The sequence below is a fragment of the Sus scrofa genome, chromosome 1 (assembly GCF_000003025.6).
Source record: "Sus scrofa isolate TJ Tabasco breed Duroc chromosome 1, Sscrofa11.1, whole genome shotgun sequence".
Taxonomy (NCBI): Eukaryota; Metazoa; Chordata; class Mammalia; order Artiodactyla; family Suidae; genus Sus; species Sus scrofa.
The window spans coordinates 221,815,447-221,839,250 of record NC_010443.5 but is presented as its reverse complement, the minus strand read 5'-3'; the positions used below and the strand labels follow the sequence as shown (position 1 = coordinate 221,839,250).

The following is a 23,804-nucleotide window of genomic DNA, read 5'->3' as shown; positions in this document are numbered from 1 at the left end:
TTGCAGAAGAGAGATTTGCAGTCTTTCACCTCTCCCAAGTATAAGGGAAGAGGAGGTGAAGATGTAAAATTCAGCAAGAGAAGCTTGGATTCTACATAATGCAGAAATCACCCTTTTGCAATGTGAATTTGGGCAAGTTCCAGAGGGAGGCAGTGTCCTGAGACACTCCAGGCGGGACCTTCCCTCTGGCAACCTCGCTGAGAAAAAAGCTCTGTAAAAATAGGTGGCTGTGCAGCTGCTTCTTTCCATAGCTGGGCCCAGGCATTTGCTTTGCCTGGTATTTATAACGCTGCTTCAATCCCACTCATCCAAGCCAACCTCTCACTAGATCCAAAGCAAGCCTCCTCTCCAGCCATCTTACCTCTCAACTCTTTGTGTTCTTATTACATTCACACCTGGTGAAATCATATACATGGTTACCAGGCCCAGGAAACTCCACTCTTTGGGAAATCCCTTAAGTTCTTAGTACCTTCCACCATCTCTGAGTCAATCTTTCTGTGTATTCCCACAGCGGGTTGCTTGTGCCACTACTGTAACTTTCATATTTACTTCACTCTTTCTGCATGTATGCCATAGTCTCTTGTTACCAAACTATAAACTCACAGGAGCAGGAATTTTTTTTTTCAGGGCCACACCTATAGCACATGGAGGTTCCAAGGCTAGGGGCCAAATCAGAGCTGTAGCTGCTGGCCTACGTCACAGCCACAGCAACATGGGATCTGAGCTGCATCTGCGACCTACACCACACCTCACAGCAACGCCAGATCGTTAACCCACTGAGAGAGGCCAGGGATCAAACCCGCAACCTCAGGTTCCTAGTTGGATTCGTTAACCACTGAGCCACAACGGAAACTCAAGGAATAATGTTTTATGCATCTGTTTTCTTCACCCAAACCAGGACTCTGCATGGAATAGTTGTTCAACAAGTGTTCGCTGATTGAATAAATGAACATATATTAGGGCTACTGGACACACATGGCTCCATACTGATATAAAGAAATGGGATTTAAAATGAGGATTAATTTATATTTGGACCTCAAAGTTGGACATTAAAAAGAGTTCAGTAACTTGAGAAAAAAAAAATTTGAGAAAAAATAAGCTTAGCTGTCCAAGCCTAAGAGTGCATCTAATCATGCTAACCATCCTGGACCTCTACTTTAAAGATGATAACAACAAGGCAAGCTGTACTCATTGCTGATCCATTTCACAACTGGTTCCCCAGAATCTCAGCTCAAAGCCATTCTCCTGTTAGTTTGAAATGAAGATACTTATGATGAAAGATTAGATGCCACATTCGTTTCTTCTGACACCTAAAGGCAGGTTTGAGCACTCTGCCTTCTCTGTTCCATTTATTTGCTAAATTTGCAAGGTCATGGTCACCAAAACCAGCCCTTGCAAGTGTTCTGAAAAGCAGACTTCTCAGAAGAGTTTCTTAAATAGCAACACAAACCAATAAGCAAAGAAGCAAAAATCCACAATTCTTACATAAGGTTGAAATCAGAAACTTCTTTTTTATTGGCTACTAAAGGTCCTAGCAGGTTTCTGACAGAAGCATAGAAAACGGAAACAAATACCTTGCTGGGAAGGTTTCCCTGCTTGCCCTAATCTTGGCTACAGCAATAACACATTGCTTAACGGTCAAAGCGCACCACGTCATCTGTGCCAATGACACGATAATGAGTGCCGTTCCCAAGGCAGCAAAACATAGGCAAACAGGTCCCAAGCACCAGGGCTCTGGCTGCGGGGCTGCGGAGGCTGTCAGGGCTGCAATATCCTTCTTCTGGGCTGAGACAGCCAACTGTGACCCTCTGCTTGCCCCCTGCCCCCATTTCATCAGGCCCACCACTGTACCACCAAAAAGAAAAGCAATATGGTTTTCTGCCAGCATCCCCTTTATGGCCTACTTTTACAGCATTTCACTGTCTCCTTTTACAGCCATGATAAGTAAGATCTGAACTGTGTCCAAACACGAGTATGAAGACAGGCCCTCCTTGGAAGATAAGATAGCAGAGAGAAAGTCAGAGAGATAGCTGATGTGGTGGTATTTTGTCTTCTCAGCAAGAATCAATATCAACCCACGTATCAACCCGTGAGACATAATCAAGGAAGGGCCTGAAAATGTCCGGCCTTCATTCACAGAGTCCTGCTAAGAAACCACCTCCCACCTGCTTATGAATGGCTGAATCTGAAGGGATGCAGCCAGCTTAATAGCTAATATTATTTACAAAATAAGAGAGGAAAACATCCTTTGATATGTTTTGTTGAATGTGCGCATGGTGACTTGTAGGAAGCTCTAGAAGATGTGAGAGGAGGTGGCACAGGGACTTTGGAGACACGATGAGGGTGAATGACTGTCTGGAGGTTGGTGGGCATGAGGTGGGCTATTAGAACACCTACAATGTTCACCTGTGGGAGACCCGACCTGGGATGAAAAGTTAAATCTTCCCCGTGCTGAGGAAAGTCTTCTGGGGTCTGCCCAGGGCACCTGGGGCTTAGGGCCAACTGACTTCTGGCACTGTGCTCTCCTCCATTATTCTAGAACCTTCTCTCACCAGTCACCAATGATGCAGAGGCCCTGACTATTCCAGCCCACTGATTCTCTCTCGAAAGGACAGGTTCCCTCTTATGATAAAACTCAGCTATCAAATGACAGTGCAGCTTTAACAGACAAACTGAAGACCTTGTTGCATTTGGAGATATTAAAACCCAAATAAAACAGATATTTTCCCACCTACTCCCCACCCCCACCCCCCACCAGCAAGTCATCTTTTTTTTTTTTTTTTTTTTCCAAAGTCGTAAGAGGCACAAACAGGTAGCAAGAAGGCATGAGTGAAGTGTTCCCCGCCGAGCACGCTCTTTTGGCTTGGTGAGTGGTCTTCCTCCGTTCAGGTGATGACAGTGGGGCCCCTCCGGCCAGTTCGCTCGTGAATCTGGGATATTTTCAGCGCGATGGCTATGAGAGGGCTCAGCACTGCCTGGAAAAGGAAGAAGAAAGTCTGTGAATAACTCGGGTGAGTCACAGGAGGGCCACAGTGATGGGTTTCCGTTGCAAGCATCTGGATTCAGTTCTGACTTGTGGCTCCGAGTCACTGCAGGCAGGACACCTGTTCTCTAGACCTTGGTTTTCTCTTCCATAAGAGGAGACTGGAGTGGGCAGGTGGAGAGGGTGATCTCCAAAGTCTTATCTGGCTCCTCCAAACACTGCTCTAAGAGAGGAACTCACACAGCCCAACTACAGGAGCACTGGCGTGTTAAAGGAAGCGGGCTCTGTGAATCAGGGGAGTTCAGAAAACCCCACAGGCTTCCTCTGCTACATTCTCTCCCCACCACCATGTATACCCCCCTACATATGTATATACACACATGAAGTTGAGAAAAAACCCTCATTCTCCACCCAAGTCCATGGGCCTGAAGAACCTACTCTCTTGATGTCTCAGAGAAAACAGACCAATCCATGAGCTGGTGATGCAGAAACAACCACTCTTTTCTCCCCATGATATAACACAGTGGCTCTCAGAGCACCTTAGTTGCCCCTTGAAGGAGGTGGGGAGGTTTGGAGGCTTAAGGAATAGATTCTCAGAAAGGCTAAGGATATGAAGGGGAGTGAGAATCACAACTTGCCCTTTAGCTGCTCATCATTTCATAGGAATCAGCCTGTTTCCAAAGTGTGGAGCCCACCAAGAATCACTCAAGATGACTGCGAGTAGTACAAGATGGACATGGCACCAAAACACTGAGAAGTCACCCTATTTTCCATTCTTCTCCAACCCTTGTAATTTTATCAAGTAAAAAAAAATCTATTTGCTGCCAATTTTTAAGATTTTTACAAAGACACAGCATGCCTCAGATAAGAGTTAATCTAGATAGAAGGTGGTATCATTGTATGTTTTGACTGAATTTATTTTGATGGTGAATTTTATTTACCAGGGGAGTTTATCAAGGGATACTATTTTTTCCATGGAGAGTACTGATGTAAACTTTCTATAATCAGTAGAGATTTAGGTGAAAACAAAATGAGTTCATTTAAAGACAAATACTAATTAGGGATACTGGCAAAAAAAGAAGTTTGGGAAATACTGGCAAAAAAGGTATCATATGGAGGAAAAGAAAACTTGTATTTTTGGAGGGGAGAGGGAGATTCTGTAACTTGAAAATGTCACCTATTCCTAATAGACACAGGAATGGAGGAATAAGACAGCAAGAATCCAAGCAAACACCTAGGGCACCAGAAACACAAGCAGTCCAGTGTGTCCTGAGTGGACTGTGGACACAGGGCAGACCTAAACGCCAGGATGAAGTATGATTTTGGACCTAAACATCAGGGTGAAATGTAAGGGTTTTTTTTTTTTTTTTTTTCCTTCTGTCTTTATATGGCTGCACCTGGGGCATATGGAAGTTCCCAGGCTGGGGTTGAATTGGAGCTGCAGCTGCTGACCTACACCAGAGCCAGATCTGAGCCGAAAATGTGACCTATGCCACAGCTCACGGCAATGCCGTATCCTTAACCCACTGAGCAAGGCCAGGGCTTGAACTCACATTCTCATAAATACTAGTCAGGTTCTTAACCCACTGAGCCACAACAGGAACTCCTAAGTATAAGGATTTCATTAATTAGGCAAGGGGAGATAGGGAAATGTTGCTTTTTTGTTTGTTTGTTTTTCCTTTTTAGGGCTGCATCTGTGGCACTCAGAGGTTCCCAGGCTAGGGGTTGAGTCGGAGCTGCCGCTGCCCGCCTATACCACAGCCACAGCAACGCAGGATCCGAGCCTAATCAGTGACCTACACCACAGCTCATGGCAATGCTGGATCCTTAACCCACTGAATGAGGCCAGGGATTGAACCCACATCCTCATGGTTAGTAGTCGGATTCATTACCTCTGAGCCACAATAGGAACTCCATTGTTGGGATTTTTTGAGTTAAAAGGTAACACTGTCAGAGTGGTACTTTGGAAAGACTGTTCAAGCAGCAAGTCCAGTAGTTTAATAATTTATGGCTTATGTATGTTAAGTTTTCTTACTCTATCCAGGTGACTAGATGCCAGAAAAGCAATGAAAATCTAGAGCCAGTTCACAACTACACAAGCATGTGGTGCTTCCCTCTGGTCCCAGTTCCATAAATGTGATATATAGAAACAGAAGGGTGTCTTTTCCTGTTAATAACCCAACTGGTGGCCATAAAAATTTCCCACTGGCTCATTTAGCCAGGCTGTATCTCACATGCTGCCTAAATGGCAGCACCTGGATTCTTTAAGAGCCAAGAACCCCCTTTGGATAGACACTGGACTTATAGCTTTCTCCTCTCCCTGTCTTCTCTTCCCTCTTCTCTTCTCCCCCTTTTTGGGCTAATGCTGCACTAACACCTGCAAAAGAAGTAAAGCAAGGACAGAGAACGAGAATGAAGCTAAAATCAGAGTTAGTTCCCAGGTGGCCTAGGGTTAAGGATCCAGCATTGTCACTACTGTGGCATGGGTTTGATCCCTGGCCTGGGAACTTCTGCATGCCATGGGCATGGTAAAAAAACAAAACAAAACAAACAAACAAAAAAAAAAACCCCAAAACAAAAACACCAAAACGCTAATATTAATCACTTTGAGGTCCTAAAGGGTGAAAATTAACTTAAGAAGATGCAATGAAATTCAATTGGAAACTTCAAAAAGTGAAAAATTAAGACTTATTTTGTTTGAAACCAGAAGCTCCAAGGTTCAAGATTTTCTACTCCATTCATTTAAGTGGTGGTACCTCTTGGCAAGAGGGTAGGGGAGCAGAGCTGTAATGATGCTGTAAACACTGCAAATGTTCTCTTAACTGACCTCTGCTGAACTCTACAGATGGACCTGCGCTTCTCATTTCTTCTGTAAAACATCCCAACTCATGCCCACAGCACATTGGCTGTCTGTGACCAAGAGATCACTAATATGCTTGCCTCCTTCTGCCTCTAGCAGTTGAGTTAAGTGCTTATTGGGAGTCAGTTAAGTTTGTTCCTAAATCTTTTAATGCCTGTAGTACTTGTTACTGAAACTATGAAATTATTAAATTATATGTAAAGCAGGGAAATGTGAGAATAAAAGGAAGGGTTCCCTCTACAAAAATTAACTTAGGAAGTTCCTGGTGTGGCTCAGCAGAAATGAATCTGACTAGTATCCATGAGGATGCAGGTTCAATCCCTGGCCTTGCTCAGTGGGTTAAGGATCAGGTGTTGCTGTGAGCTGTGGTGTAGGTCATAGAGGTGGCTTGGATCTGGCGTTGCTGTGGTGTAGGCCAGCAGCTGCAGCTCTGATTTGACTCCTAGCCTGCGAACTGCGATATGCCATGAGTGGGGCCCTAAAAAGACAAAATTAAAAGAAAAAGAAAAAGAAAATTAACTTAAATGGTTTGGAAAGAATTAGATAATGGCAATTAGCCTGTCGAATTAGATATGAGTGATATACTGTAAAATATTGGGGAGAATTTTTAAAAGTAGAGAAAATTCTTTTTTTTTTTCAGATTGTCTCACAAATGGCATTATGTTCCCACTGACAATAAAGAAATTTAAAGTGAGTATTACAGATGGTGAATTGTGAGTGGGAATCTTTTAAAGAAAGATAATCACAACACCAAACAGTATGCTCATATTCAAAGAAAAGGTCTTGGGTCATAATTAAAAGATTGGCAAATAAACATATGTTTATACGTTTGGTGCTAAAAACAGAATGGTCAAGATATGAAAACATTTAATTAGCTCTTTTAACTCTCTGTAGTAATGAATACATGTGTCCCTTATCCTGACCATGTCAGAGAAGAAGGCTTCAATGGTCATTAGGGAAACTTAAAGGAAGAAAACACCTTTTTGGAAACTCCCTAAGAGGAAGACCTTGAACATGGGAACTCCTCCCCTGAGCAAAGAGCTCCTAGCCAACCTGACTCAGAAGCTGTGGAGCCATCTGTGTTCAATAGACCATGAGAATTTGGGAAGAAGAACATTCAGTGATGATCAACATGGACTGAACACTATTAGGGTCCTTTCACACATTTTCCAGGAACCCAGAAAGTCTTCAGATGTTTGTAGGACCCTAGGGAATTCTGGAAGGGATCCCTAAAAGTGTCTAAGTTTGAATTTTTTGCCAGCCTTGTGAAATGGGAGCTTCAAGTCTACTTTAAGGATCATAAACTAAAATGTTTTTTTCTTGCTTGACTATGTGTATGTATACATAGAATGTATGCTCTAAAATGAATGATCACACCACGAGGACAGGAATTTTGTCTCATTTAGAGCTAGAGAAGTGCCTGCTACTTAGGAGGCACTGGATAAATACTGGTGGAAAAAAAAGAATGCTCTATCAGTTTGATGAAAAGAAAATGATGAGACAGGTAGAGACTTCTGTGGTCATTCGTAAAGGGCCTGGAAGCTCTCAAGCTAGGGGTTGAATTGGAGCTGCAGCTGCCAGCCCACACCACAGTCACAGCACTGCCTGATCCCCAACCCACTGAGTGAGGCCAGGGATCGAACCCACATCCTCATGGATGCTAGCTGGATTTCTTTTCCACTGAGCTACCATGGAAACTCCGTCTTGGAAATTCTGATAAATTCACAAAACCAGGAAGGCTCTTCTCCCCACTCTCTACCTGTTCTTGGTCAGTAGGAGTGGCCAGCCAGTCCTCTCTAACCCCTCATGTGACATGGGACTTGTCTGGGGCAGTGTGATGACAGTCCTACTCTTTCTCCTAGCCCTCCCCTTAGGCTTATTTTATCCGCTTGTTTTTTCCTTGTCATTCACGGATCTCATATTCAGAATTGCCTCATGGAAAGAGCAGTAGAAGAGGAATCTCTATATTCTCCTCTCAGCTCAGCCGCGGAACAGACATGTGATCCTGGGCCAAGCACGCCTCCTCTCTGGGCTCAGTCCCCTCATCAGTGACATGAAAGAACCAAATTAGACTATCTCGGGCTTCTCTCTGCTTCTCAAGCACTGTGTCCAGTTCCTCCTCAGAAATCTCATGTCTGCAGGCATCTCATTCTTCAGTCCTCTTTCACTCCCCAATCTGAGGGCCTTTCCAATTGCCTCAGGAAAATTAATCTCCCCCTCTCTTTCCCATGATGATAGGTGATGATATGAGAAGAGTCCCTGGGATTCATGTATACCAAAGTTGTGATTTCTAAAGAGAAATATGACAGTAAAAATTCAGTATTATTGAGAGTTCCCGTCGTGGCTCAGTGGTTAACGAATCGGACTAGGAACCATGAGGTTGCAGGTTTGATCCCTGCCCTTGCTCAGTGGGTTAAGGATCCGGCGTTGCTGTGAGCTGTGATGTAGGTCGCAGACATGGCTCAGATCCCGCGTTGCTGCGGCTCTGGCGAAGGCCGGCAGCTACAACTCCAATTCGATCCCTAGCCTGGGAACCTCCATATGCCGCAGCTGCGGCCCTAAAAAGACAAAAAAAAAAAAAAAAAAGAATCTCCAAGATGACTCTTCGTGAATAAAGAAATAACTAATAGAAATGATAATCCATTAGAAACATAGCATCTTTTTTCTAATTCCAGTACTTCTTTCAGGGCTTGACATAGCTTTTCTACACTCGAGAGTAAGAACAGCAAGGCATCCATTCCACACTGTGGCTCCAGCATTCTTCCTCCACTTGGGGGTTGGGTGTATTTTGCTGTCATCTTGAGTCATAAGCCTATCAGGCTAAAGAGGGAAATGAAACCCAGGCTCTATTTAAAATGTTGATACTTTGTTTATCATGGATTTTGGGAGGATTCCTTTTGATTTACTGCATTACAATATTTATCTTGATTATTGAATTTTTGGTACCTCTTTACATCTTGTACTCTGCTAACCTCACCCTCAGCCCGGCTCTGCATTAGGGTTTAACCTGCTCATACCCCCTGGAGGGACAGAGAAGGTTTCTCCTTTCATTTTCCATCTTCTCTCTCGCTTTATGATGCTGTTTAGATTCACGTTCATGTAAATTAGAGCTATAAAAAGAGACCCCTAGCAAATGAACTTCTTGCCCTGACCTGCAACAGACAGGAGAGGTGTAAATGATCTGAATGTCACAAAACTCAAAGTAAACAGTTAACTGATTTTTTTTAGAGAAAAACAAAACGCTAACCAGAAACACAATCACTTAAGTAAGACTGGTTAGAATTTGTGCAGGGAGCCCAGGGCTTGGCTGGTCTGAATAAGGATTGTGCATTAGGAGTGTCAGAGAAGTATCCATGTGGCGAAGGCAGTACTTATCCTAGTTGGTGGTTTGAGGCAGGTACTAAAACCCAGAGAACACAGATCATTCAACAACATCAAAGCACTGATCTTCTGGCATCCATAAAATAGAGATTCATAACAAATGCCGCATTCTCCTGATGCTTAAGGGCAACTTGCATTAACACACCTCCTCGAGTTAAAGATGAACTGCCTTTGGAGTTCTGGCTGTGGCTCAGTCATAAGGAGCCTAAGTAGTATCCTTGAGGATGCAGGTTCAATCCCTGGCCTCACTCAGTGGGTTAAGGATCCGGTGTTGCAGTGTAGGTTGCAGACACAGCTTGGATTTGGCTGCTGTGGCTGTGGTGTGGGCCTGCAGCTGCAGCTTCAATTCGACCCCTAGCCTGGGAACTCCCATATGCTGCCAGTGCAGCCCTAATAAATAATAATAAAAAAAATTACCCACCTTTCTTTCATGATTTCATTTATACATGTATTCAGTCCATGTGCTGTTTGCTTCGCCTAAAGCAGTTCTCAAACTCAAGTGTGCATCAGAATCACCTGGAGGGTCTAAAAAAATGCAGATTACTGGTCCCCTCCCTTGAAGTTGCTGATGGGAGGGCCCAAGAATCTGCCTAACAAGTTCCAGGTGATGCTGATGCTGCTGGTCCAGGGACCACACCTTGAGAACCACTGTTCTAAGGTATGCTCATTAATGTGCCTGTCAAATGCCTTGCTCCAGCTATGGACCAGGTGTTTGTGTTTGTATCAAGTGAACCCACCCCCTGACCATAGCTGATTGGACCAGGAGTGAAGCAAAACTCAGCTAATCAGATTTTTTTCCCTTGGGATTTAAATTGGTAAGTCATAAAAGAATAAGGCAGTTAGCAGTGGGAGCTAAATAAATAGGTATATATAAAACAAATATAAACCTCATGGCATAAGGCACCATGGTTAATCCAGGATTATGAGAAAGCAGAGCTTGAGAAAGATGAAAAAGTCCAAATTAGGAAAAAAAAAAAAAACCTAGGAGAAATAGAAACTAAAGAGCGCAGAGGGAAATAATAATGAGTTGGTAGAGAGAAAAGGATGGCATGGATCCCAATCATCTCAAAAATAAAGATCCACTAACTCCTGCCAAGTGGACGGAAATTAACAACTTGCTCAAAGTCTAGCGTCTGAGACCCAGCCCTGTTCTTGGGTTTTTTCAGCTACTTTTGGTCTCTTTCTACACTAAAATAAATCAATGTTTTAAAACAAATTAAAATGAAATCACATTAATAAAATAAACACACCCAGAGTATGTTTTTCTTGGATCATTTTGAGGAGCCATCATTATCCAGCTTTCTACCATCAATGAGAAAAAGTGTTTTTCCTTATGAAACTAAATGTCTTGCAAATTGAAGTTACTTTCCCCACCTAATCAGCTCATAGCATCACCTTCCCCTTTCTGCTACTAACAGAGCCCATCAAGCTCTCCATCAGCTGGGCTGGACATGCTCTTTGGTGAGTCTTTTTCTCTTTCCCCCACATCCAAAGAGTTGCCAAACCTGCTGCTGTTATTTCCATAATAGCTCTCCACCCTACCCCGCTTCTCATCCCATGGCTCCTTCCTTTAACAAGGTCCCCTATGACCCCTGGCTAGTGGGAGTCTGCTAATTGCTCTCAAGCTTACCAGAGTGCACTTGTAGGAACCCTAACACAAAAGTGCTGGATGTCTTCCCAAGACTTCAATCTGCCTCTCTCATCATGGCTGTCAGCTTCTTGATAGCTGGATCTTACTCTCTCTGGTAGGCAGAATAGTAAATCTTGGCCCCCAAAGATATCATGTCATATTCCTTGCAATCTGTGGATGTGACCTTATTTGGAAAGCAGGGTTTTTGCAGATGTGATGAAGTGAAAGATTTTGAGATGAGAGTAGCCTGGGTTTTCCAGCTAACTCCTCCATACAATCACTGAAGTCCTTATAAGGGAGCATCAGAGGGAGATGTAGACATACACAGAGGAGAAAGTGATGTGAGCATGGGGACAGAGATGGTGGAGATGTGGCCACAAGCCAAAGAATGCCTGCAGCCACCAGAAGATGGAAGATGGAGGAGAAGAGCCTGGTCCAGAGCCTCCACGGGGAGTGCGTGCCTGCTGACACCTTGATTTCAGAAATCTGGCCTCTGAACTCTGAGGGAATAAATTTCTACGGCTTTAAGTCACCCAATTTTGGTCATTTGTTACACAGGCACCCACAGGCAATCAACACACCCTTCCTTTCTACAATTCCTCCTCAGTCTTCTGCCTGTTCTTTGTCTCACCCCACTGTACCCCTTGAATGGTAACCTCTCAACCCAGGGCAGCCTGCACGCAGGCTCTCTTCTCCACTTTTACGTGTGTTGTTCTTTCATTTTGGACTGATGTTGCAATGTCAGCCACACTTCAAGGCCTTTTTCATGAATTCTCTCTGACATTCCCTGGGAGGAACCCTCCACTCTCTGACCCCCTCACGTGCTTCTCTGCTGATTCCTTTTTATTCTGATGACAAGAATTTGTAGGCTTTTTCTTTTCTTTCTTCTACCACACTTCAACTAAACTCTAAGCGACTAGCAGGCGAAATTGTTCTTAAATGTGTCTGTTTCCCTCACAATATTACATGTCTTGCCTATAAGAGATGCTAAAAAACGGAGGGTGGGCTGGGGATATTGTTTCGAGAGTTTAGTGCAGGGGGTGATCTGCTGAGAGACTACTTTGTGCTGTTGCACCCCCTTCATCAGGAAGATTCACCAGGAAAAGATGAAACTGTCCATGAGGTCCCTCAACTTCCTCCTCCTCAACCCAAGTGGAAGCCAGGAACTGCTCTGCCTATGAAGGGTTAATAGGTACTTGGGTGGTTCTGATTAGCACCAAGTGCTCCTGTGGAGCTAGGGCTGGGTGAAGCCTTCACAATCCACAGCTCAAAGAAAAGGAAAACCGTCCAACCCAGAAGTGCAGTAAAGGGAGAAGGACTCTGAGTTCTGGAAATGGTGGGAGTGGGAGTCCTCTTGGATGGAACACCGCTAAGGAGGGAGGGACGTGCTGAAAGGATGGCCCGTGGGCCGTAGGAAGGACCACCTGGGAAAACAGCCTGTGCCCCTGGCCCCTGCTCAAGGCAGGGCCGTAGACAGAGGATGTGATAACACGCAGAGGCGATGGCCACCTCAGAGCCTTGCACTCTCCTTCAGGGCAGCATGTGCCCACTCCCAGCACCATCCCCTCTGAGCTATTGTGTATGATCTGGAAAAGGGAAGGAGCCCCAGATGGCCATGGCTGAGATTCTGGCCAATTAAGAGGGGAGTTCGGGATAGTTTGATTTATACAATACAGAAAGGTGATGTTTCTTGCATCCTAGTATTTGTAGAGCAACCCATACCCACTTTGATTATAAACTTGGAGGTGTCCCCTGGCTTTGTTTCCAATACATCCCAACACTGGAGAAAGTTTTTGTTACAGTGCCCTTCAAATCTTGAACAGGGTTCCTGCTGTGGCTCAGCAGTTAAGAAATCGACTAGAATCCATGAGGACATGGTTCAATCCCTGGCCTTGCTTAGTGGGTTAAGGATCTGGCATTGCCTTGAATTGTGTAGGTCACAGATGTAGCTTGGACTCGGTATTGCTATGGGTGTGGTGCAGGACAGCAGCTATAGCTCCAATTTGACTCCTAGCCTGGGAACCTCCATATGCCTCTGGTGCAGCCCTAAAAAGATAATAGATAAAAAAAAAAATTCCTGAACATGCACACAATGTAACGGAGAGAGCAAAGTACACGGACCTGTAACTAACCATCGGGACCACTTTATAAGGGTCCTGCCCAAAGCAGTAAGTATGGGTGGAAATCTATGCGAGCTCCTCTCTGCCAGCCAGGCATCCTGGCAAGTGGCTGCATCTTGCCTGTGCATTCTTGAGAGGGGAGCCTTTTTCTAATTTGCACAAAGGTGCCCTAGAGGCTAGATGTGGCCCTGTTTACAGGTGCCAAGATTTTAGGTAACAAAGATGACTAGCTATTTCAAATCATATTTGAGAAGTATCTACAAGAAAAACTGTTCCTGAAGGGAAAATAAAATACCTCTTTTTTTTTTTTTTTTTTTTTTTTGCTAAATGTAAGTGAAAATGCTAAGCATGGCAAACATTTTGGTCTTTATTACAATATAAACAACCATGCTCCTAACTTTAACACTCTTTTCATGGAATAAATCTACCTGTCTATCTTGATCCCAAAGGGACCTAAAATTAACCAAAATGTAGAGTATGAAAAATGATAATTAACCAAAATACAGAGTATGAAAAATACAGAGTATGATAAATCTGAATTTCAAGCCCAACCCCCGAGGGAACCCATCTATCTTGTTAGAAAATAGGCCTCGGCAAAAGCTCCTTCTGAGGGGGAGAAAGCCATTCTAGGATATAAGGGATAAAATACTCCCAAAGAAGTCTAATCAAAGCAGAAACTAAACCAGCATTTTGGGAACACAGCGAAGAACTTAACAAAAACCACAGTGACCAGGCAGACTGGCCTCCTTCTCCTCCACCCACCCCACTTTTGCAATGGATTTGGGATTTCAGGGGACGAAAGGAAGCACTTAGTTGCAAATTCAAAATAAAGCAATAGAGTCATGAAGCCAGTTTTCCTATTTATTCAAATTGGAGCCATGCTTGGTTCCATACCAAGAAGTATCTTGTTGGGCTGGAGAAGGAAAGAAAACAGACATGCTGGCCAGCATCTGAGGGCACAGCTCAAAGGCATCAAGCAGAATCTTGGTGGCCTTTCATTGTCCTGTAGTGCAAACACAGACCAACCTGCAAGTGTTCACAGCTTACAGCAGTTTCATAAAACTGCTCCCCTGGCCACTCTTTCCCTTTTCTTCTTTCTCCTCTTCATCTATCTCCCTGTCTGCCACAGACAACACTGCAAAAGCATGGGAAATGACTAATTCATTCAGATTACCACAATTTCTGCCTACCTCCAATGTCCCTATCATGTCTTCAACATTTTCTCCCCTGGTTAACTCCACAGTGGACTATGAAGGTTTCCCTGATATGGAATATACCTGCCAGTTTAGAAGGAAACCATAGGCACCCACCCCCTACCACCACCTGCAAAACTGTTAGCAGACATATAATTGCAAGATGGAAGGTAGAGGTTTAAAAGAAAAGAAAAGAAAAAAAAAAAAAAAAAAAAAAAGAACCACTATCCAGCTCACATTCTCAAAGAACTCCCTTGTAGCTATTTGCCTCCTCTTTTGAAGCCAAAGTCTAGGTTATCAGTAGTCATTTTTTAAAAACTAGGTTTGGACAATAATGTGACTCAGCTTGGCTTTCTCAGGATAGATCCCAGAAAGCCTTGTTCCTGAAAAATGGCTGAAAAGCATCAACAGAAGTCTCCCAAAGATTGATCAGCAAACTGCTAGCTGGGGATGAGGTAAGAACCACCTGGGGATGCTGTTGTGGGCTCCAACCATGGAGATGCTGTTTCAGTGAATCGAGGGACCAGGCAGGAAATGTGTACCCTAACAAGCTTCCCTGGTGCATAGCCAGGTGTGAAATCACACTGATAATAAGATGTGCTACTTATTCTAAAGCTGCAATACAGAAAGGTGGTTACAAGCATGGATTCTCAAGTCAAATTGCCTGGTCGTACCCCTTCTGAGCTGTGCAAGCTTGGGCAAGCTACTGAACCTCTGTGAATCTTTATTTTCTTTATATGAAATAGGGATCCCTTACCTACTGTCATGGGGCTAGACTGGGGCATGCAAACTGGAGATTCATGGCCAGCAGATCCATGCTATGATCTCATATTTTTGCTGGCACAAATATATATTTTTAGAAATATGAATTGAATGCCTTTAGATGGCATGTCAGTTCTAATAACGACTTCTTCTTCTGTTCTATGTCAGCTGCCCTATTTATGTTGGTGAGTTATATTTGAGTTTCTGACCCCAGGGTTTACCATGGGGTGTACACCCTATTGTCACCATGCCTTGTCGCAGGAAGCTGGTTACTGTCAGTGATGTGTGTGTTGGTGAGAGGGTGGCACAAACCCACAGGGCTGCTCCTGAGTATGGCTTCACGTGGGGCAGAAGAGACCTATGGATTTAGTATCAGAAAGCTCCTGACTGAGCTTTGAGGTGTCCTGAAGCCAGATCATACACCCTCTTCATCCTGGGTTTAATGGCCATACAACTTGGGGCCCAATATGGAACATAAATCAGGACTACAGGATACCCATGAAGACTGGTGATTCTTAGACACAGGTGGTCAGAGCTTTTTCCTTAAGGCGCCCTTTAGGATCAAGAAACCAAGCTTGGAACCCCAGCCAGCCTCCCTGTATCTCCCCAGCTGTGTGGTGTCCACTCGACTTTTGAATTTGTTTTGTGTAACAGAATCTGAACACAGTCACACACTGGTTCATGTTCATCCAAACTAGCTCACCTTTCTATAGTTCCAAAAGATCAGTTACTGATATTTGGCTCCAATGTCATCATGTCTAGGCTCAGAAAGACTATTCCAAGTAATATACTTAAGCTGCCTTTCCTGACATTACTTGGTCCTGCAGTAGTCATGGGTGCCACACACCAATACCTAGTGTTTCTCTCCTCCCTGCCATGGAAGGAGCTTCCAGGCTCTTTTATGCTCAGGCGGGGGCCCTTTGACAATTTCTAGCCAGTGGGTTAAGAGCAGAAGAGATGTGGTTCCTTTCAGCCAAATCTCTTCCCTTCCGCAGAGTGACTAGCTATTACGGAGCAAATTTGCCACTCCAAAGTGTCTCTTTAGCACGCAGGCTCTTTCTTTTTTTTCTTTTTTTGCTTTTTAGGGCCATACCTACGGTGTATAGAAGTTCCCAGACTAGAGGTTGAATCAGAGCTGTAGCCACTGGCCTATGCCACAGCCACAGCAACACCAGATCTCAGCCATGTTTGCGACCTACACCACAGCTAACGGCAATGCTGGATCCTTAACCCACTGAGCAGACCATGGATCAAACCTACGTCCTCATGGATACCAGTCAGATTTGTTTCCACTGTACCACAATGGGAACTCCTGCACCTTTCCTTTTTTTTAAGTCCACCTCTAAGTGATGTCATATGACATTTGTCTTTCATTGTTTAACTTCACTTGGTATGGTTATTTGTAGGTCCATCCATGATGCTGCAAACTGGCATTATTTCATTCTTTTCATGGCTCATTAATATTCCATTGTATATATGTACTACATTTTCTTTTCTCATGCCTCTGTCAATGGACATTTAGGTTGCTTCCACGTCTTGGCTATTGTAAATAGTGTATGCAGATGATACTGAGCTGAAAATTAATCAAGGCCCAAGAGACTGAGGAAGAAATTTTAACCTTTCCCCTAATGGCCTAAAAAAATTAGAGCTCTCACCAGAGATACCTGCAAAGAATATGGGCCAGGAGGGGGGGCAAGGGAGGGATGGGGCCTGGAGATCTGAGTCCACTCTGAATCCCATTGTCTCTTCGTGGTCCAGCAAACATTTATTTCCCAAAATTTGCTTTTCCATATCCAGGTCAATTGCCTTCCTCCTTTTTGAAGCCCCAAACCCCTACTCCCAACATACTCTTTTGTCTTTAGCTGAAGATGGTATTTAAGGTGGAGATTTCAGCCATTTTGGTGAGTTGGTTTTTCTGGGTCTCTCCCATTGAATATTTATTCTTAAAATTTTGATTTTTCTCCTGTTGATCTGTCTCACGTCAATTAGACCAGCCAGAAGAACCTCAAAGGGTAAAGGAAATTTTCCTCCCCCTTAACACAATGATGTTCCATAGACTTGGACCCTGGAGTAAGAACACAGAGGCAAGCACCCAGCCAAGGGTATGGTAAATATACAATAGGAAGTAGAAGTAAACCTTATCTTCAGTAGTGGTTTTAAGCCAGTGATGAGACAGGCTGGGACCTGGGACCCTTTGCTTCAGTACTTGCACCTAGACTAACGAGCAATAGAATACAAAGAAACTCTTAGGACTAAAAACAATTGCATGCATGTTTTGGAACAAATTATGAACAGCAAGATACAAAAAGACCAAAAATCCAACTGACTTCTGAGATGTGAGAGCAAAAGAAGGGGCCTGCACATGCCCCGTACATACACCACCACCAAGGGGGTAGGCAAATCACTCAAGTCATCCCTCCAGCCCAACCCCTGGACCTGCCCCTACCCTCACCCCATTTAAGGAAATGGCTTGCCCCACTCAGGGAACAAGGAAGGGAACCTGTTACTTGTTTTCACTCCTTCCTGCTGCACAAGTCCCAGTGAAGCCTTGCTGAATTTCTTGTCTGGCCTCTTATCAATACCTATTAATTAAGGAGTCCAAGAACCTTGGATGGTAACAGTGAGATTTTGGAGTTGTTGGTTACCATGGCAATGTCTAGCCCATCTGGACTGATGAAAATATTATTCACTAAAATAAGTGGGAAATGCCACTTTAAAAACATTTTCCTAATCAGAAGGTATGAAGAAAGAGAGTATATCTTGGAAACTCTATGCTATCATTTGCTTTTGGCTTGAGGCTACCTTTATTATATTGGATATTCTGAAGCCAATTAAAAGGATATGATGATGTAACAGCTGTAAAACATGGCTGTAAATTCTTTGGGACTCTTCCCATAAAGGGGTGGGGTCTAGCCTCTCTTCCTCTGAACCTCGGCCGCCTTGTCCAACCAATAGAGTCTGGCAGAAGTGTTGTTCTATGACTTGTGTGCTTGGGTCACAGAAGCCCAACAGTTTCCCCGTACCATCTTCGGCAACCTAAAGTGCAAGAAGAATGACTATCCTGAAGCCAAAAATGTGAAGAGGCCTCCAGAAGATTCCAGGTCCCAGCCCGTGGAGTCTCTCCTAGTTTTTCTAGTTTTGCCATTGGAGAGCCCAGACATCAGGGAGCAGAGGCAAGCTGTCACACTGTGCCACATCCAAATTCCTAGCCTACAAGGTTCATAAGCAGGGTGCTACTAAGTGCTAAGGTGATTTGTTCAGGAACAAAAAGCTTGACCATTTATGAGGTGGGGAAAGAAGTTATGGCTTAAGTAAGATGACAGAACTTATAATATGTTGGTTGACTGCATGTATCCATTAGACTTGCGCTTAATTCTATCTTCAGCACTTACTAGAAAAGGTTTGTAATCTCTCTGTGCATCATTTTTGAAATTGGGATGCTAACAATAGTTCCTGCCTCATGGGGTTGTTGTGAACATGAAATGAAATACAGCATGGCCTCAGCAGCATCCCCAGGCCTGCTTTTGTGTCTCCATCCCTGCAGGCAGCCAAGAGGCCTCACCCTGCTAAATATGCAGCTTGCACATATGAACGTCAGATAATTCCTGCTCTTGCCTGAGCAGTCTTGGAAGCCAGAAAATGTTATGTTTCCTGGCTGGGTTTAGGTCCCAGGCTCCACAACAAGACAGAGAATTGATTTACTGGCTTGTGAGAGTCTTGGGAAAATGAAATGCCTCCTCTGGCCCTTCTCTATAGTTCATGCCTTGGTTATTTTGCTCCTTCTTTATGGGTTTTTAATAGCTGACATCTGAGTACATACTGTGCCAAGCATTTCTCCAAATTCATGGTTTGAGTTAATATTGACATGATATCTATTATATGAGATAGGTGGTACCATCCCTATTTTACAGATGAGAAAACTGAGGCTCAGAGGCATTTCATAATTTGCTCAAAGTCACACAGCTGGTAGGTGGCAGAACTGAGCTTTGAACCCAGTCGGTGCCATGATTTTTAACTGCAAAGCTGGGCTGTATCTCCCTTCCCTAGACTGCCCTTTTTCTGAGAGAAAATTTTAAAATATTTGTCTTCATGCCTTTACTGTAAAAGGTTTCTCTGTTCCAGGTGCACTATTTGAAAATCGCCTTTGATGGAGGATAATGTGAGAAAAAGAATATATATATATATATTTGACTGGGTCACTTTGCTGTGCAGTAGAAATTGACAGAAATCAATTATAATGGAAAAAATTAAAAAACTTCTTTAAATCCAAAAAAAAAAAGAAAGAAAACCATCTTTTTAAGAACTATGAAATACAGCAAGCACAGGGAAGTGCATAGAAGTTACATTCTTCAATTATATGTAAAGCTGATGCTTGTACTTCTGGGGCCCCAGGGCATTTGAGTTCTATATAAACTCATCATATTGTTTCCCCAGTTAGCATGAAATGCAGTCAGCACATATAGCCTACATCCAAGATTTTTCTTTAGCAATACCCTTTATGAGATTAAAGGACTTCCTTTTTATTCCTCTTTGGAGAATTTTTATCATGAAGAGATGATTTAGTATCCATTTTGTTATTACTTTCGAATTTAATTGCCCTTGTGATAAAACTCTGTATTGTTCCATTCCCTAACATATTTAATTTTTATACATGTTCCCTGTAGCATGGAAAGAATTTATATTTTGATGTCGTTTGGTGTAGTGTGATATACATTATATATCCTTTATATAAGGTATGTTAACTATGCTGTTCAAATATTCTAAAGCCTTACTAATTTTTCTATCTCCTTGTTCTGATAATTGCTAGAGGGGTATTGAATTATTCTAGGGCTATTGTAGATTTCTCTATTTCATCTTCCAGTTTTGTCATTTTTTTTGCTTTATAAATTTAAAACTGTCAGGACTTCCTGGCAGAATTAGATCTTTGATCATTTTAAAGAGTCTCTCTTTATATTTAGCAATACTCTTTGACCTTTATCCAAAACTAACAGAGCCAGATTTGGGGTTATTATTAGTATATATCTTTTCCATTTTTTTTAACTTTCAGATTTTCTATATTTTTAAGATGTCTCTTATAATGAGCTTATATTTGTCTTTTTGAAAAAAATCCAAACTTTGTCTTTTCCCTGGAGTATTTATTTAGTTCATCTACATTTAAAGTAATAAGATATATTTATATTTAAATCTATCATCTCACATGCTCTATATCTGACCTATTTTTCTTTCTTTTCTTGGATTGATTTTTCAAGTTATTCTCTGTTTTCCTTTCTTAGATTGGAAGTTATAGCCTTTCTTTTTTTTTTTTTTTTTTTGTCTTTTTAGGGCTGCACCCACGGCATAAGGAGGTTCCCAGGCCAGGGGTCCAATGGGAGCTGTAGCCACTGGCCTATGCCAAAGCCACAGCAACATGGGATCCGAGTCTCATCTGCGACCTGCACCACACCTGCACCACAGCTCACAGCAACACTGGATCCTTAACCCACTGACCAAGGCCAGGGATTGAACCCGCATCCTGGGATGCTAGTCAGGTTTCTAGTCAGATTCGTTAACCACTGAGTCACGACGCGAACTCCTAGCCTTTCTATTTTTGTGTGTGATGGTTACCTAGAAATTACAGCATGAATCCATGACCTATCAAGGTCTAATAATAATTCATACTTTACTTTTCTCTAAGTTATGCAAAGATCATCTATTATTACTCTCACAGCTCTTAGAGCTATGGTGGCTGTATATTTTAGTTCTTTAAAATATTAGGATAAATACTTTCAGCACCACATTATTACTGTTTCATAGAGCTAATGTTCACATAAACCAACCCCTCTTTTAAATTGTTCTTTGCTTTTTATTCTTTGATGCATCTCTGAGGTTCCATGTGGGATAATCTTCCGCCTAATTGAAGACTACCTTGGAGAATTCTTTTTGTGTGGGTTTGCTGGTTGTCCATTCTCTCAGTTTTTGTTTAAAAATGTCTTTGTTTCAGTTTCATTTTAAGAAGATAGTTTCTAGACGGTGTTACTTTTTTTTCTTCATCTTCAGCATTGCTGTTGAAAAACTAGTTGTCAATCAAACAACTCTGATTTTTAGATTTTGATTTTCTTTTGTCTTTGTTTTCGATTTTCTGCAGTTTTCATCTGAAGTGTCTAGATGCAAATTTACTTTTACTTATCCTGCTTGGGCTTCTGAACCAGTGAATGGATTTCCTTCACTGTTTCTGGGAAATTCTCAGCTATTGTCTTTTCAAGTTTTACCTATATCTCAGTCTCTCCACTCCTTTTGAGACACCATTTAATTATGTTAGAGCTCAATGTATCTTTCACATGACATACCTCTATTCTATATTTTCTATTGATTTTGTTGCATGCTGCTTTGTCTCTTCAAGTGCTTTGTAGTCTTTTATAGTTTGCTGGCCAATTTTTTTGAAAAAATTACTTATAGAAATAACTGGAGACCTAGCATATTATTAGCATCCTTCATCTCCTTCTATGAGACTCCGAAGGGTGCTGGTTGTTCAGTGTCATGGATTTATAACTCTTGGATTACCTTCTTTACTCTACCTTTGGAATGGTTTCCTTTGAGTTTACAACCTGGACCAGGGATTACTGTACCAAGATCTCCACCTTTGGTGAGTTCTTAGCTCGAACTATTTTTCCTTCAGCTGCATGAATCTGCCACATAGGCTCCCTCTTTAACTGCCTCTTTTGGTTAGTCCTTCAGGTGGCAGAGGCAGGTGGAAATAGACCAGGCTCGCCACTGGACCTGACGCCTGTCCCCTACATCTTGTGTAACTTGCCTGAGCAACTGTTCTTAGTGATTCTCCTGGGGAGGCAGGTACACTGGGATAGAAAGAGTTCGGCTCATTTCCCTGAGCTCCAATCTCCTTCTGACTCACATTTCTATCTTCTTATGTCATTGATGCCTTTCAAAAGATGCTTTTATAGATTTCTTTCAGATTTTCCCTTTTTGGAGGGAAGGTCAATTTGAATCACCTAGCCCACCCATACTAAAAGTCCTTTACACAGAGTTTTGGTTTTATCTTGGTAATCATTTTCTTGCCAATGTTCAAAAGTCAAATTTCATATGAAAATCTAGATTTGAAAGATTTGCCTGCCTCGGGCTCACAAATTAACAAGGCAATAACTGGAGAGAGCTAACTATCACCAGAGTTCCCACCATGCTTGACCATCTTAAACTAGCCCCAGTCCAGGATTTGCTGCCTATCTTGGTGGGTGTCTGATTCCCTACCACTGAACAAGCAATTATGCAGTAGAAGCAATGAGAAGATTTCAGTATTAATAGTAAACATTTTACGGGGATAGCTCTCTATTTAGGAATTGAAGACATTCTAATTTAGCTTTTTTTTTTCTTTTTCTTTTTTTTTTTTTTTTTTTTGAAATAGAGATTCTCACTGTCAGGAGCTTGAAGACTGTGAGGGAGAGTTGGCAGATTTGCATGAGGAGCTGGAAACACTTTTGGAGAGCAAAGGGGCTGAGATCCTACCCAACCCCTATTCTCTGAGATTCAGATTCTCAGCATGGACTAAGGAAAACAGGACTAAGACACAGGACTGTAATCCAGGAAATATCTCCTCTCAATCCAGCCCTCTCCAGGGGCTCGAGAGAACCTGCAAAGCAGCCATGCAAAGGAAGCCATGGAGAGAGATGCAGAGATTCCCAGGCCTGCTTCAGCAGGAAGAACTCCTAGCTGAGTGGAGCCCTGAGAATACGGGCTTTTTCCTTCTATCACCTTGAATGCCAGACAGATGGTGGAGGCTTAGCCCTGCTGTCTCCCTTCAGGCCCACCCATGGGGAGCCCACCCTGGGATGGTGATACTGCTTCTCCAAGGAAAAAGTTAACACATCCCACAACTGCCACCCACAGCCCACTTGATGTAACTGGTCACAGTAGCCTTGCAGCATCCTCTAGCCTCTAGAAGATACAGCCTTCCAAGAGAGGACTAGCTCTTAGAAAGGAACTGAAGGTGCAAACAGGGGTAGGAAGTGTTAAAGAGAGACTAGACGTTCCATTATTTTGGAACTGTGGGTTCACAGACTGCATCTGAGAATATACTCTTAGAGGCTGGGTTGGGTGCATCAATGATATTTCAGACTGAAGATGGGCACCCTGGTTTCTCTTATTTTTCAAAGATGGGTACACATCCCAATATTTTTTGATAGCACATAGCATAGCACCCTAGTTAAGACCCTGGGCTCTAGGGCTGGAGGCTAGGTTCAAATACCAGCTATATCACTTAGTAGGTTTTCAAATCCTCAGGGCCAAAGTTTTCTCATCTGTATAACATGAATGGATGAGCACCTTTTTATCGTGGTGAGAATTAGGTATAACACACAAAAAACATGTAGCATTCAGAGTCTCCATTGTAGCTAAGCAGGTTAAGTATCTGATGTTGTCTCTGTGAGGGTGCTGGTTTGATCCCTGGCCTTGTTCAGTGGGTTAAGGATCCAGTGTTGCTGTGGCTGTGGTGTAGGTTACAGCTACAGCTCCAATTTGACCCCTGGCCTGGGAACTTCCACATGCCACATGTAGAAAGGAAAGAAAAATAAAAAAACATGTAGCATTCTAGCTAACCCAATAGACAGACAGGCGCATGATGCATGCTAGTGAATAATTATTGTGGTGGTGGTGGTTGTTGCTATCTTTGAAGCAGGAAGCCTAGCTTGCTAGAGCAGGAGGGTGGAAGTGAGTAGACCAGCATTCCAGCCTCAGCAGGTTGTCCTTTGGTAGACAGACCTCTGGCTTTTGCTTCCTTGGCCATAAAATGAAGTTCATATGATCTTTTCTGATGGAAGATCAGATAAAAAAAGAGATTAAGATTATCACAAGTACTCTCAGCTCTGCATATGAAAGATACCCAAAG

The 23,804-nt window shown here is 42.9% G+C and overlaps 1 protein-coding gene across 1 annotated transcript in view; it reads right to left on the bottom strand.

Annotated features, from left to right (window-relative positions):
• The window catches only part of PGM5 (phosphoglucomutase 5), a 203,249-nt gene continuing 180,931 nt past the window's right edge, over positions 1,487-23,804 (bottom strand). The window contains exon 11 of the mRNA XM_003121933.6: positions 1,487-2,975. Within this exon, the coding sequence (XP_003121981.4) occupies positions 2,886-2,975 (90 nt within the window). The 3' untranslated portion in view covers positions 1,487-2,885. The remainder of the gene's footprint in view (positions 2,976-23,804) is intronic.